The 13187-nt window shown below is 46.1% G+C and overlaps 1 protein-coding gene across 1 annotated transcript in view; it reads right to left on the reverse strand.

Moving 5' to 3' along the window:
* TMPRSS3 (transmembrane serine protease 3) overlaps window positions 1-13187 on the reverse strand; it is a 185589-nt gene that overhangs the window by 161483 nt on the left and 10919 nt on the right. Inside the window, exon 2 of the mRNA XM_069637338.1 lies at window positions 1700-1828. Within this exon, the coding sequence (XP_069493439.1) occupies window positions 1700-1828 (129 nt within the window). The remainder of the gene's footprint in view (window positions 1-1699; window positions 1829-13187) is intronic.

Here is a 13187-nt window from a genome sequence, read left to right on the forward strand (position 1 = left end):
TGTGGGGCAAAATCAACTGCATTAAAAAGAACTTGGCACCAAAAGTTAATTATATCCTCTCGATGCTCTCCATCAAGGTGCACAAGAAAATCTACAAAGACCTTGATTCGATCATGCAGAAGTTTATATGGGATGGCAAACGCGCGAGGATCGCTTTATGGAAAATGCAACTCCCTCTTAAACATGGAGGTATGAACCTGCCTAACCTCTTCGAATATCACCTTGCATTTATGGCTAGATACCTGTGCCGGACAATAAGCATGGAGGAAGATCAAGTGGATGAAGTAGCAGCCGAATGTAATAATGCATTGCAGCTAGCTCCCAAGGCCTCATTGATGACAGCAACAAAGCCATCTGTTAGGGTGAACCTGCTGACACCCTTTGTGCGTGAGTGTTGATGCAGCATGTCCAGATTTATGGGAAATTATCTGTTTTTGTTCCAAGATGCATCGAAAGGAAAGTTCTATTCTGGCCATCTTGGTTCTTGGGAGGAATCAGATATATAAAAGATTTGGTTGAGGGTGGGGATTGGATTCCCTTTGTGCGATTGCGCTGTAAGTTTGACTTCAGTGAATGCTCTTATGCTGAGTACAGGAAACCGAGGGGTGTCATAGCTGCCAATACAGACCATGCCCGATTAGCAACACACAATACAACATGGTCTGCGCTGGAGCTTTGCAAACGGGCTCTGCACCCAGCTGCCACTATTTATGGAATGTTAAGATCTTGCCGCGAAGGGGATCCAGAATTAGCCAACATCTGGGCTGGAGAGCTAGGTGTAGCAATTGATCAGGACTGTTGGTTGAGATGCTGTGGCAATGTTCGACTGGTCAGCATGGATTGGGGGCAAAGAGCATCACAGACCAAACTTCTCTTTAGAACCTATTGGAGCCGAGAGCATATGTTCAAGAGGTGTCTTCTCGAGAGTGATCAATGTTGGAAATGCAAGCAAGCAAGGTGTACTTTGAGTCATTTCATCTGGACTTGTCAAAAAAACTAAGAACTTTTGGGAAGGGGTCAGAGAGAGGTTGAGTTTGGGTTTAAACTGCACTATTGGAATTAATGCTTTAATTCTGGTGCTTGGTGAGGTGTCCTCATTAGACGGCATTCAATTCTGTAAAAAAGTCTGGCTACTCCGGGCATGCATGGTTGCAAAAAAAATGATTTTGAGGAAATCATCTGCTTCCTTCTGTATTGATGACTGCGTGGAAGAGTTGTTAACTGTATCCATCTATGAGAGGGCTATTTATAAGCAAGCAAGAGACACTGAAAGATTCTTAGATATAGGGGATATTTCCTTGAGACTTATTGCTGATGTGTTCTTATGGAATCTGTGTTATTTGTTGTGTGCTTATTCTTGATGAACCCCTTCTTTTCTTCTTTCACCCGTCTTTCAGTATCAATTGTTCACCATGATGTATGTACATTGAGATTACAATGTTGGGCCTGAATCATGGAACGTTTTCCTATGGGATTGTGCCATTGTAAAACACTTCCATGAATCAGGCTCTTTATGTCTTTTCATTTGTATCATCACAATGACTATGCTGTTTTTAATGATGTTAAGCACCATTGTTGAGTTCCATGATGTTTGTCTTACAAAATACAAACTTCTGAGACAGAACTGGCCCTCAGTCTCTTACAATTCCCATAAGTAACGGACAACCATTAACGTTCAACAAATCCACATAGAGCATACCTTACGTATATTCTGCGCTGCAGCGGCATCATGTGACCCACCGTTGGTGGTGCTTTCGTAATGGAAGCAAAATGTCTTTGAAACTGCAGCTCAACTGCGTCCACGGTGATGTTACTGGTGCTGACGTAGCTGCGAATCAAGAGCGCATGCTTGTTTAGCTAAGAAAATACGATTACAGCTTTAAGACATGCATCAGACATTTAGTAAAGAAACAGTCATTTTTTTTTTCTTCTTAAGTACAGCAGAGGGTTATTCTGTAACATGTGTTTCTCCCACTATCATTAGAAGCGCAATTGTTCCCGTCGCTTACTTGACCCCGCATTTGTAAGAGGATTCAATTCAACACTACAGCTAAGTCAATGCCTAGTCTGGGATACTGAATGGAAACCCTTATTAATATATCTTTACGTCCAGTTCATGCGTTCTGGATGACTACCCCTATATAACACCCCTCTCTTGGAATCCCCCTGACCCCACTGAGCCAAGAAGTAGTTCTGTTTTGCAAGTTTAAAAGGTTTATTTGATAATTTAAACAATATATATATATATATCACACTTTATAATAAATTAATAATTGAATATCACACTTAATCTGAGCAGTAATCAATAATGGATAGTCCGGCACTAGCACACTTCTTTATAATCAATGATGAGTGGTTATAGGATGGATAAGATAGCAACAATACTTTTATGGTTTCAAATGGATGCAGGGTGGAATGAAATTGCAGTACAGAAATACTCAATATGATTTCAACAAAACAATGTAATCACTTTTCTCTGGCAATCCACTCCCCCCTTTATGCAATGCAAGGAAATGGAAGGAAAGCACACAGTTCTCAGAAATGCAATCAAATGTAATTCAGTTCACCCCAGCAAGCTTAGACTACAGAAGTTTGAAACACAGGCCCAAAATGCTTTTATATGTGCTGGCAATGAAGTGAAAAATATGCTAAAATGCTTTTATATGTGCTGGCAATGAAGTGAAAAATATGCTAAAATGCTTTTAATTCCCTCTAGAGGTTCAGGGTGAGTGGTATCTAGTTATATTAGTCCAGGCTCACTCTAGCAATGATTTAGGATGGTTCTTAAGAGGCAAACAAATTTTTAGCAAGGAAAGCAAGGAAGCTGCTGTTTTCACACGTGGCTGGATTTTTAACCAAATCGCAAATCGCAGTAAAATTCGCGAGTATGAGAATCGTGATTACGGAAGTCAGATCTAGGCTTGTTGGAAAGGTGAGATTCTAAGCTTTCAGAGGAAAGTTAAACCAAGTTCCTAGCCCACACAGTTCCAGAGTTATGAACGATTTTGTGAAGGTTGTTTTTCGGATTTGAAATTTTAAAAGTTCAAAGCGACAGGTTACAGCTTGCAGCTAGAAAATGACAGGTGACAGCTTTTAGGCAGTTCTGGTTAGATTAAAATAGATTGAATTATATTATTTTAACTAAGAGATTGGTTCTGCACAGTTCTGCTAGGTACTCACAATATATTTTTGAATTAGGCCTCGCCACGGATCTGGTCAGGTTTTGGACTGGACTCCGGTCTGGTCTGGGTCTCTTCACAGTGATCTGGGTCAGCTCTCTGGTTCTGCTAACAGCGGTCTGGGTCAGCTCTGCTCTGCTGGTCTAGCCTCTTTGGATTCTGGATACTGCTCTGCTTTCTAGGTACTGCTACAGGTTCTGGAGATTGATGGATTTGAAGTCTGGATCTCTGGATGTTGTATGGTCCGGCAGCATGCTCCGCAGCAAATGAATTTGAATGTCTCTATCTGTCCTGACTGTCTGCTTTTATGTGTTTTGAAAGTGGGTGGAGAGGCTAGCTTTCTAGGCCCTACCCCTCTCCACTTGTCATTGGCCACTTCATCCTCTTCCCCTTGATTGGGGGAATGAAATGAAGTGTCATCATGATGAGGTCTGTTTATGATACAGAGAACCCACCCCTGTCAAATTACACACAATCTATATTTTGACCCAAAAGACATATTTGCACAGGTACACATTTGTTTAAAATTACATGCACCCATCACATATCACAGGAGGTATACCCTGTCCAAATCTGCTCTTCCTGAGAGCTTGCATTGAGAAATGGCAACATTTGCACTTTTTAACTGGTTTTGCAATATCGGACATTAACCCAAATTTACACACATGTGCGCAAGGAGTATGGACATTAATTGATGAAGTGTCAGATTTTTAACATGCATACATTTTAAGTAATACCCTCTTAACTGCTAGTTTGCCCCCAGATCATACCACCGGTTGTAAAAACCTCTTAAAATGTGGGCAGAAAAATCACAAGAATTATGGTATCATTTAAATAATTTTCACAAGTCCGCTCTATGAATGATCCATCTTTTTAGAGTTATGTTCTGGCCCCAAAGGGGTGTGGTTTCCCCCCAGCACAAGGTTGAATTTCTGGTTTTTCCAGTTCTGCCAAGCCAGCTTGCTCTCACAGGCAGTGCTCCTCCCCTTTTCTGCCAGGAGGAAGCCACATTTACGACTCCCACCAATAAAACATTTGCCTGAGTCAGGACAGGGCTTTGTTCAATTTCCTGCAGAGCCCAGGTAATTCAATCAGAGAAGTGTCATATCCCTTTTGGTGGGAACAGCAAAAGGCAGCTAGGCCTGGGAACACAGCTGTTGTGCAAGTCTCAACTCCTGTCGGGGGTAGCTGGTGGGCAGAATTCAGTTCCTTAAGCCAGGCCACAGCTAATGTCACTTTTAGTTACCCAGTTTAAGTCAAGACAATTTTTACATATGCAGCTAGAATGCTGATTCTAAGTTCAAAACTATGACATTTCAACAGTGACAAATTATGTGACACTCAAAAGTAGGTCACTCAGTTAATTTAAACATTTTCGATTTTTGGTAGTTTTAAATCCAGTTTCAGTTAGGCTGCTGCAGACCTGCAGAGCTCAGCCAGTCTTGTTATGAACATTCAAGTCACTTCAGAATATAACTTTACATTGTATCCACCTCTTAGTAAGTCTTTCTTTGGCCTGCTTTGGGTTCATTTATTCAGTTTTACACAAAAGTCTGTGGTTTTAAAACGCCGGCTTTCTGATAGTGGTGAGTACTGGTAATGCAACCATTTTTGGGATTTTTCTTGGATTAATGCATTCCAAACAGGAATGGTTCTTACATGGTAGTAAATCCTTGCTTAACATTGTTTTGATGGGGCTCCTTACAATAAAATGGTTATGTGGAACCCCACAAAAGGGTTGAATCTTTAAAGTGGTCCGGTGAGCCACGATTTCAGCAACTTTTTGACATCCGTAACAGTGGATTTTGTCAACAAAGATCTTTCTTTACACTGGTGGGTGGCAAGTTAGGTAACCATTTTGGTGAGCGCACAAACTGCGTGGTTCTCCTGGATTCTGGCGCACTTGTGGGCTTTTTGGCCATCTTCGATTTTCTAAGCCCACAGCACCAAATGTTGCAGCATGATAGCTCAAAAGTGGGTCAGGACACCCAACAAATCCCCCCACGTGACTGCCCTTTGAATTTGAGTCGATGGGGAGTCGGGTGCACAAGGGTTTTGACCCACGCACTGGTCTGTCCGCATAATCTTCTTCCAATTCTGCAAATGGCACAGTTCAGCATCTTTTCCTCCATCCGGTACTGATCGATCGGTTCTCCTTGCCGGTCCTGATGGGAATATTGGGTGGTACCCTGGGCCCCTTGCGTCTCTGCTCCTGGTCTCCGGATCGTCCTCCTTGGCCAGTCTCCAGGTTTTCTTTCTCCTAGGACGACAAAGGAAGAGCGGCAATACCTATTCATGGACATTTCTCCCCCACCATTGATATAGTGGGGTGGCACATAAATTTATAGTGACAACATATGAACATGCACATTTCTTTTTGCATTCAAAAACGAAAACACCCACATTGAGAAACTCAGAATTTGATAGGAGATATGTAGGATATTTTAAGTTAGAACTGAATTAATCTGAGACAGTACCCTCTAGGATTCCAGAGGATTCCTCCAGTTGTTGCAGAGTGTGCCTGGGATGGCAACACTTCAACTGGTTAATGTGGACTCATTTGTCTTCCCCCTCTGCCAAACCGCCTTTGGGGATGCGGATCTTGTAGGCCACAGGGGAGATTTTGTCTATAATCTCAAAGGGTCCCTTCCATGTAGGCAAAAATTTTCGCTGTTTGGCCTGGTTCCTTTGGAAATTGTATAGATAGACCCAGTCCCCCACCTGATATTCCTTCCTGGAAGTTTTCAGGTCATAGTGGGTCTTCATACTCTCAGCTGATCTTTCTAGATTCCGCTGAGCATAGGCAAAAGCATGCTGAAGGTGTTTCCTTAAATTCTCCACATACTCATGAGTTGTGGAGGCATTTATCAACGTTTGCTCTTGGGTTCTGTAGAGCAAATGCTTAGGAAGCACCATCTTGTGCCCAGGCATCAACTCAAATGGTGACATTTTGGTTGCAGATGAAGGGGTAGATCTGATGGCCATTAGGACCAGAGGTAATCGGATATCCCAACTTGGCCCAGAATCTGCCACAAACTTCTTTAATATGCTCACAATGGTTCGGTTATATCTCTCTACTGCCCCAGAAGAAGCTGGCCTGTAAGCAATGTGTAGCTTTCTCTTGACCCCCAGTATCTCCCACATCTTTGTCATTACTTCACTGGTGAAGTGGCTACCTCTGTCTGACTCAATCCTTTGAGGTAGACCAAAACGGGAAAAGATGTGGTTAATCATCAGGGCAGCTGCTGTTTCTGCCTTGCAGTTTGGGGCTGGGAGACATTCCACCCACTTGGTAAACAAGCATGTAACGGTCAACATGTACTTGTTTCCTCTAGACGAGCGAATCACAGGGCCTACGAAGTCGATTTGTAAATCTGACCATGGCAGTGTCATCCCCCTCTTTTGGAGAGGCGCCCGGTGTGTGAGGGATGTTGGCTGAAATTGTGCACACACAAGACAACCCTTCAAGTATTGGTTGAGGTCCTGGCCCATGTGTGGCCAGTATGCAACCTCTCTTAAGATTTCCAGTGTTGTGTGAAACCCCCTATGACCGGCGGTGGCCGCATCATGGGCGTGACTTAACATCAGGCTTCGGAATGAGGTAGGAACCACCCACTGATCGTGGCCAGCTTTGGATTTCCTTACCAACAAACCGTCTTGGATCCGGAACATTTTTGGACATTTCATCAACACTCTGAGGTCCTCTTTCCCGTTGTAATCGGTATCCGTCAGGGGAAAGTTCTCAGGGTCCTCAATGTGTTGGTAAAATGTACCAATTATTGGATCCCCCTTCTGAGCGGTAATCAAATCAGCATCAGGGGTCTCCTTGCTCCATTGTGCAATTGAAAGGTCATTGTGAGCATTTGTCTGGGACCTAGTGATAGCAGTGACCTGGATTTCCCCCAACAGGGACTCAATCTCAATTAGATCCCCTTGGATGGCCCCGGTTTTCGCCAGCTGATCAGCTAAGTCATTTCCAGTTTTGTCTGGTCCCTCTACTTTGGAATGACCCTTGATCTTTTTCCAATAGATGGTCATCTCATTCGAGGTGACCAGATCATCAATGTTTTGGATCAACTTCCCATGTTTCAAGGGTTTGTTATTAGCACATAACATGCCTCTGGTTTTCCAATTAACCAGGTGCTCCACGAACCCGTTCCGTACATAATCAGAATCTGTGATTATGACCAGTTCGTGGAGTTGATGCTGGACAGCAGTGAGGATGGCCTGATGCACAGCCATCAATTCTGCCACCTGACTACTTCGGGGACCAATTTTGTATCCAGCGGAGGGTTCTGGGAACTCCTTCACCCATGCATTCCCTACGCCAGCCACCAGTTCTTTCTCCCCGTCGTTGTCAACATGGTAAGAGCATCCATCCACATAGACAGTGGGCATTCCCTCACACTTGTCTTCTTCAAAGACTTTGTGTGGGGAATTAAGGTATGCCTCCGTGTTGTCCTTGATCTTTAGACTTTCGTCCTCGAGACAGTTTTCTCTGGCACAATCATGCAAGTCAGCCAGACCTTGCGCGAGGGGACTCTTCTTGTTTTGGCCATATCTGACCTCCACAGGAAAGCCTTGCATTGACAGAATCCAGGAAGTAATTCAGGAATTACTCACATTTCCGGCCCGGATTCTGTCACTTTGGAGATATTGCAGAGGCTGGGGTGGAGTCTCCACTATGATGTGTTCCCCCTGGATAAACGGGCGGTAATTCTTCAATGCCCACACCGTTGCCAGGAGTGCCTTCTCACAATCGTTGAATTTTTCCTCCACAGAGGATAAAGTTTTGCTCGCATAGGAGATTACTTTATTGACCTTGTCATGCTTTTGGTATAATACCGCCGTCAAGCACGTATTAGAGAACCCCGTCTCCAGGAAGAACTCCTTGTTTCCGACAGGGTAAGCTAGGCAAGGCGCTTGTGAGAGGCTTCTCTTGAGTTGTTTTACCGCCTCGGCTTGTTCTGGACCCCATTCCCACTTGACCCCCCCTTTCAGGAGATGAATCAGGGGTCTGGTGATCTCTGCATAGCCCTCAATGAACTTTCTGCTGTAATTAGTCAGTCCAAGGAGGCTCCTTAGTTCCCGCAGAGTTGTGGGGTCTTTCAGTTTCTGAAGTGCTTCCACTTTCTTTTCCTGGGGACAGAGACCCTGAGGAGTAATCTCATGCCCCAAGAAATTAACACGGGTTCTACACCACTGTGCTTTCTGAAAGGAAAGTTTTGCTCCGGCGGCCCTCAACTGGGTTAGAACATAACGGATCTCCGCTATGTGTTCCTCCACAGATGAACTTTTGATGAGGACATCATCTACATAAGCCAGGTTACCCCTTGCACCCAGGTCGGGCATGGCCTTGTGTAGGAAAATGTTGAATTCATTGCCGGAGTTGAGGTATCCGAAGGGAGTCCGGGTCCATGTGTACTGCTGGCCCCCAAAGGTAAAAGCCAGCTTGTATTGGTCCTCCCTACTGACAGGCACAGTCCAGTATCCATTGGTCAGGTCTATTGCAGTGAATACCTGTGACCCCTGGATCTGGGCCAGCCCTTGGTCAATGTAGGGCAGAGGCCATCAGGAAGTATGGACCCGTTTGTTGAGCTCCCTGAGGTCGGCGCAGAGTCTCCACTGACCGTTTGGCTTCAATATTCCCAGTACCAGATTATTGAAGGTGCTGTGGACGGGACGGATTATTCCCCTGGACTCAAGGTTCTTAATTATTTCAGTAAGGGACTCCATTGATGCGAGAGGCAAGCGATATTGCTTCACAAACACAGGAGTCATTCCAGGGTCCGTGGGGATTGTTGTTGTGTGGATGTCGGTGCGGCCACAGTCATATGAGTCTACCGCAAAGAGATCTTTGAAATCCAAGAAAACTTGTTTCAACCTTTGCTTTTGTTCCAGAGTCACACAGGCATCAGCTAGGTTGACTCTCTCTTCCACCATCTGCCTGAAGCCTGGAGAGACTTCTGGTTCGGCTATCTCAGCGGCCTCCTCCAGCTGGGTGGAGAAGTCCCTGGTCAGAGTGCTGATTTGGACTGGAGGCTTTTGGTGGGAAAGGCAGCCCTCATGGACCTGGAAAATCACCTCATCCCTCCTGAAGTCACAAGTCACATCTTCCTTACCATAAGGGCAAGAAGTGTACACCAGGAAGTTCCCCCCATGCCGGGTAAAAATCCTGTCTGGTGTTGTATTGTCCTCACTGTCACTGTCAAAACAGTCCTTGGGGATTGGTCCTAACAGTTCATTACCTAAATAAATGGAAAAATGACGGTCATCAACCGCCATTCCAATAATGGTGCCTGCGGCTAGAGTAATACTCTTTAAGTCGCTGTTATCCACCTCTATTAGATTAGTGTCATGTTCTATGTTGACTAATGGAGTTGGGTTTACCCCCAACCCTTGCTGTTGGAGAGAAGCGTTTAGATGTATGTAAGCATCAGGGTTTTTCAAATGTTGTCCTCTTTAAGCTTTCACTTCCAGGGAGAATTGTCGGGTCCTTTCTGGGATGGTGACTTCCTCTTTGATCTGAATTTCAACTGCATAAGGTAGCAATTGAGCTGACCTAAATGCTTTTTCTGGATCATCAAAGCCCATGGGATTATCCGCTAATCGGGACCAAGCTTTGAAGTTTATTAGGTCCAAACTAATGGCAAAGCGATTGAGAATGTCACTGCCTAAGTAAAAAGCGGCAGTGACGTCTCGCACGACCCAACAATTGTGGACTATGCTCTTGTTGCCAATGGAGATTTTGAGCATACACCTGCTTGGCAGGAGATGTTTGGAATTGGGTGCTTCCAGGTCCATTTCACATTCGTCTATCAGTTTGAATGTGGGAATGGCTGGATCTTTTGGGAGTTGGCGGAACATAGCTTCGCTGATGAAGCTCTTACCGTTGTTCACACACACTCGAGCGAGAACAGAGTCCTTCCCATCATTTAACTGAACAGGGATGAACAACTGCTCGCCAATTTGCTGAATATCAGCCAGGCTCTGAGCTGATTTCACATCTTTCTGGACTATAGGAGTGGGAGTTTCTGATTGTGGATTAGTAAAGAATTTCAGGGTGTTTCCTTCCAGTGTGGAATACCACTTTAAACTGGAAGGAAGGTTGATTTTCAGAAATAGAGAGGACCCCCCATCACCAGTCTGTTGTCCTACTGCTATTACTGTCACGTCTGGAATTTGGTTATTCTGGAAGTGGAATTCTACTTGGTCAGATTTTTGTTCAACCATGTGGCATGTGCCATTTAAACTAACATGGTTGACACTCTGTTTTAATTTTATGGGTCGGCTAGTCTGGGTCCAGAGGACCTTGTTTACGCAATCTATTAGGGATGACAACATTCTCAGGAGGTCATTCCCTAGTAGACAAGGGGTGCCCTCTGGAGTCACAACTATGACCGGGTGTTTCAACTTGTGTCGCCCAATTTTAATGTCCAAATCTGCCGTCCCCTCGACGGGAATTTCCTTCCCGTCAAAGTTCTGGAGTTGTCCAGGAAGTGAGGTGAGAGGAATTTGGTAATTCCCTCCCCTTCCTGCATTCAGTTCATCAAAGGCCCTTCTGGACAGAAGGGTAGCTTGAGATCCCGTGTCCACCAGCGCTGAAATCGTACCCTGCCCCTGTACTTGTACCGGGGCATAATATCTTCCCTCCTCCTCCTCAAGGGGGCACAGATAATGCACATTTCTGGACAACTGGTGGGCTAACTTTCTGGTTTTGGACATTGCAAGAGAAGAAATTTGGGCAGAATTCTGTGGAGAGCCTTGGGAACCTGAAAGAAAAAGTTGGCAACTGGAGATCAGAGCCATTGTGGGTTCCCCTGGTTCCGGTTCTGGGCCGCCCCCCCCTTTTTGGAGGCAGTCATCAGGATGGGTTTGAACCAGGGGATTTTGGTATTGTGGGTTCTGGGATGAGATGATGGGCGGCGGTAGCTCAGTCTCCATATCCCCCCAGTCTGAATTGGCATCCCTTGGGACCCATTTTTCCTTGGGAGGAGTTCCCCCATCTCTGAAGGAGAAGGTCCTTTCCCCAGGATCCTCTGAGGATCCCTCTCCCTCAAATTGGAAGAACTGTACCTCCTCCACAAAGTGGGTCTGTTTGGGTCCTTTGTTTCTCCTACCCCCCCTCTGCTCCTTGGGAGGCAGGCTTTCAGGGGCAGGAGATTTTGTTTCCGGTTCCTGGTTTTCCAGGGGCTGTTTACAAGTTGGGAAGGAAGCTTCCTCCAAGGCTTTACACCCCCCTTCCCCTTGTGCCTCCTCCCTGGGAACCGGTGTGTTATCGGGGTGCTGCCCCCGTCATTGTTCTGGAGTACCAGGTCCAGAGTTTGGGGCATTCTGCGGTGGCACGCTCATCTGAGGGTTCTGTTGAGCCCTCAGTATGTGACCCAGATCCCGTGCCATATTTTGGACCTGGCGCTCTAACTGGGAAACCCGCTCAGGCTGATACGGGGCTCTATTTTCTCCCCGGGGCTGATCCCGGGAAGGGTAGCTATCCCTTCTCTGGTAGTACCCCGGGTTGGGAAGATTTTGGTACCCCTCCACCCTTGGCCTCCCCTCTCCCGGATTAGGTTGTCTGGGCTCAGGGAATTGGGGAAAGAAGGATGGATGATTTTGGGGATGGAAATTGGGTGGATACCTGGGGAAAAAGTTCTGCCCAGGATTTGGAGAATTTCTGCCCTCCTGGGGGAAGTTAGGAGGGAAGTTCCCTGGGTCAGGTGCTTGGCTGGATCCCCCCCTTGGGCTGGAGGAGTCCACACATAACCCAGGATTGGTCTGTTTCCCTTGTAACGGGGACTTACATAGTCAGGAGAGCGAGGGACCCCATTTGTGGGACTACCTCTTTCACGCCCTGTCTGTGACTGGCCTGAGGACCTTCTGGGCTAGCATTATTAGGTGCAGGTAGGTTTTTAGGCCCCCCCATCTCCAAATCCAAAACGGGGGTGACCTTTACCTCTGCCACCTTGGCAGCAGCAGGGGTGCTGTTGGTTTTGGGGTTTTTCGGCGCGTTATTTTTATTTTCGATAGGCTTCTGTACCTCATAGATCCGGGTAGCCTGTTCAATGACCCAGTCTAAAGATCTTTTCTCATGAAAATCTCTCACAAGCTGGGTCATTATATATTTGGGCAAGGCATGGAAAAATGTATTGACAAATTCTCTGCTGTCTGTGCGCACCCTTCTGGTGGTCTGCGCAAAGGCACGTTTCAGTTCTTGCACGAATTCTTGTGGGGCCTGATCCTCCCCACATTGCAAATTGTAGGCTGCCTTGCGAGCCTCTTGAGGATTTCTGTGAACAGAAAAATGTTTCAAGATGGCCGCCTTATAGGTGGACCATCTTAAATGATTTTGGTCCTCCAGCCCCGGAAAGAAACTGGAGTATTCTGGGGAGAATGTCCATTTGACGTACTGGATGCAGCTACTGCTGTCCTTCAAATGGAAAGTCTCCATCATTTGCTCGTAAAGCTCCAAGTGTTCCCAAACAGAATACTTGGCGTTCTTGTGATAAGGCGTGATGACACTCCTTATTGCCTTTATTTTCTTCAATGGGTCCTTAAGCAAGGCCCTTTTTGCCTTATTGGCCTTTTTGGTTCGGGTAACCCTGGTCCATTCATCCTCCGACTCAGAAGCGCTGCTCCCAGAGGTTCCTGTCTGATCTTCCAGGTTTTCCTGGATTCTGCGAGCCTGGGAATGGCTGGCAGAATGTGGGGACCTGGTCTCCTGTGTCCTGCGCCTTCAGTTCCTCAGTTAAGGCCTTACTAGACTCTATCAGTCTCTCCTGCATCGCTACCTGTTGTTGGAGCCTATCATTGTGCTGGCAGAGAGCCTCATTCTCTCTCTGCGTTTCCTGATTAGTCCTGGAGCACTGGGCCAGTCTTTGCTGCAGGAGGGTTATCTCCTGAGCTGTGTGTCTATTGGCTTGCTCCTTTCTTGCCAGAGCCTCCTCCACCCTCCTGGTGTGCTCTAGCAAGTCCTGGTGTTCTTTTTGGAGGTCACCCAGTCCCTGGTGGGCC

Source organism: Ambystoma mexicanum, chromosome 7p, assembly GCF_040938575.1.
Source record: "Ambystoma mexicanum isolate Mex_15411 chromosome 7p, UKY_AmexF1_1, whole genome shotgun sequence".
Classification (NCBI taxonomy): Eukaryota; Metazoa; Chordata; class Amphibia; order Caudata; family Ambystomatidae; genus Ambystoma; species Ambystoma mexicanum.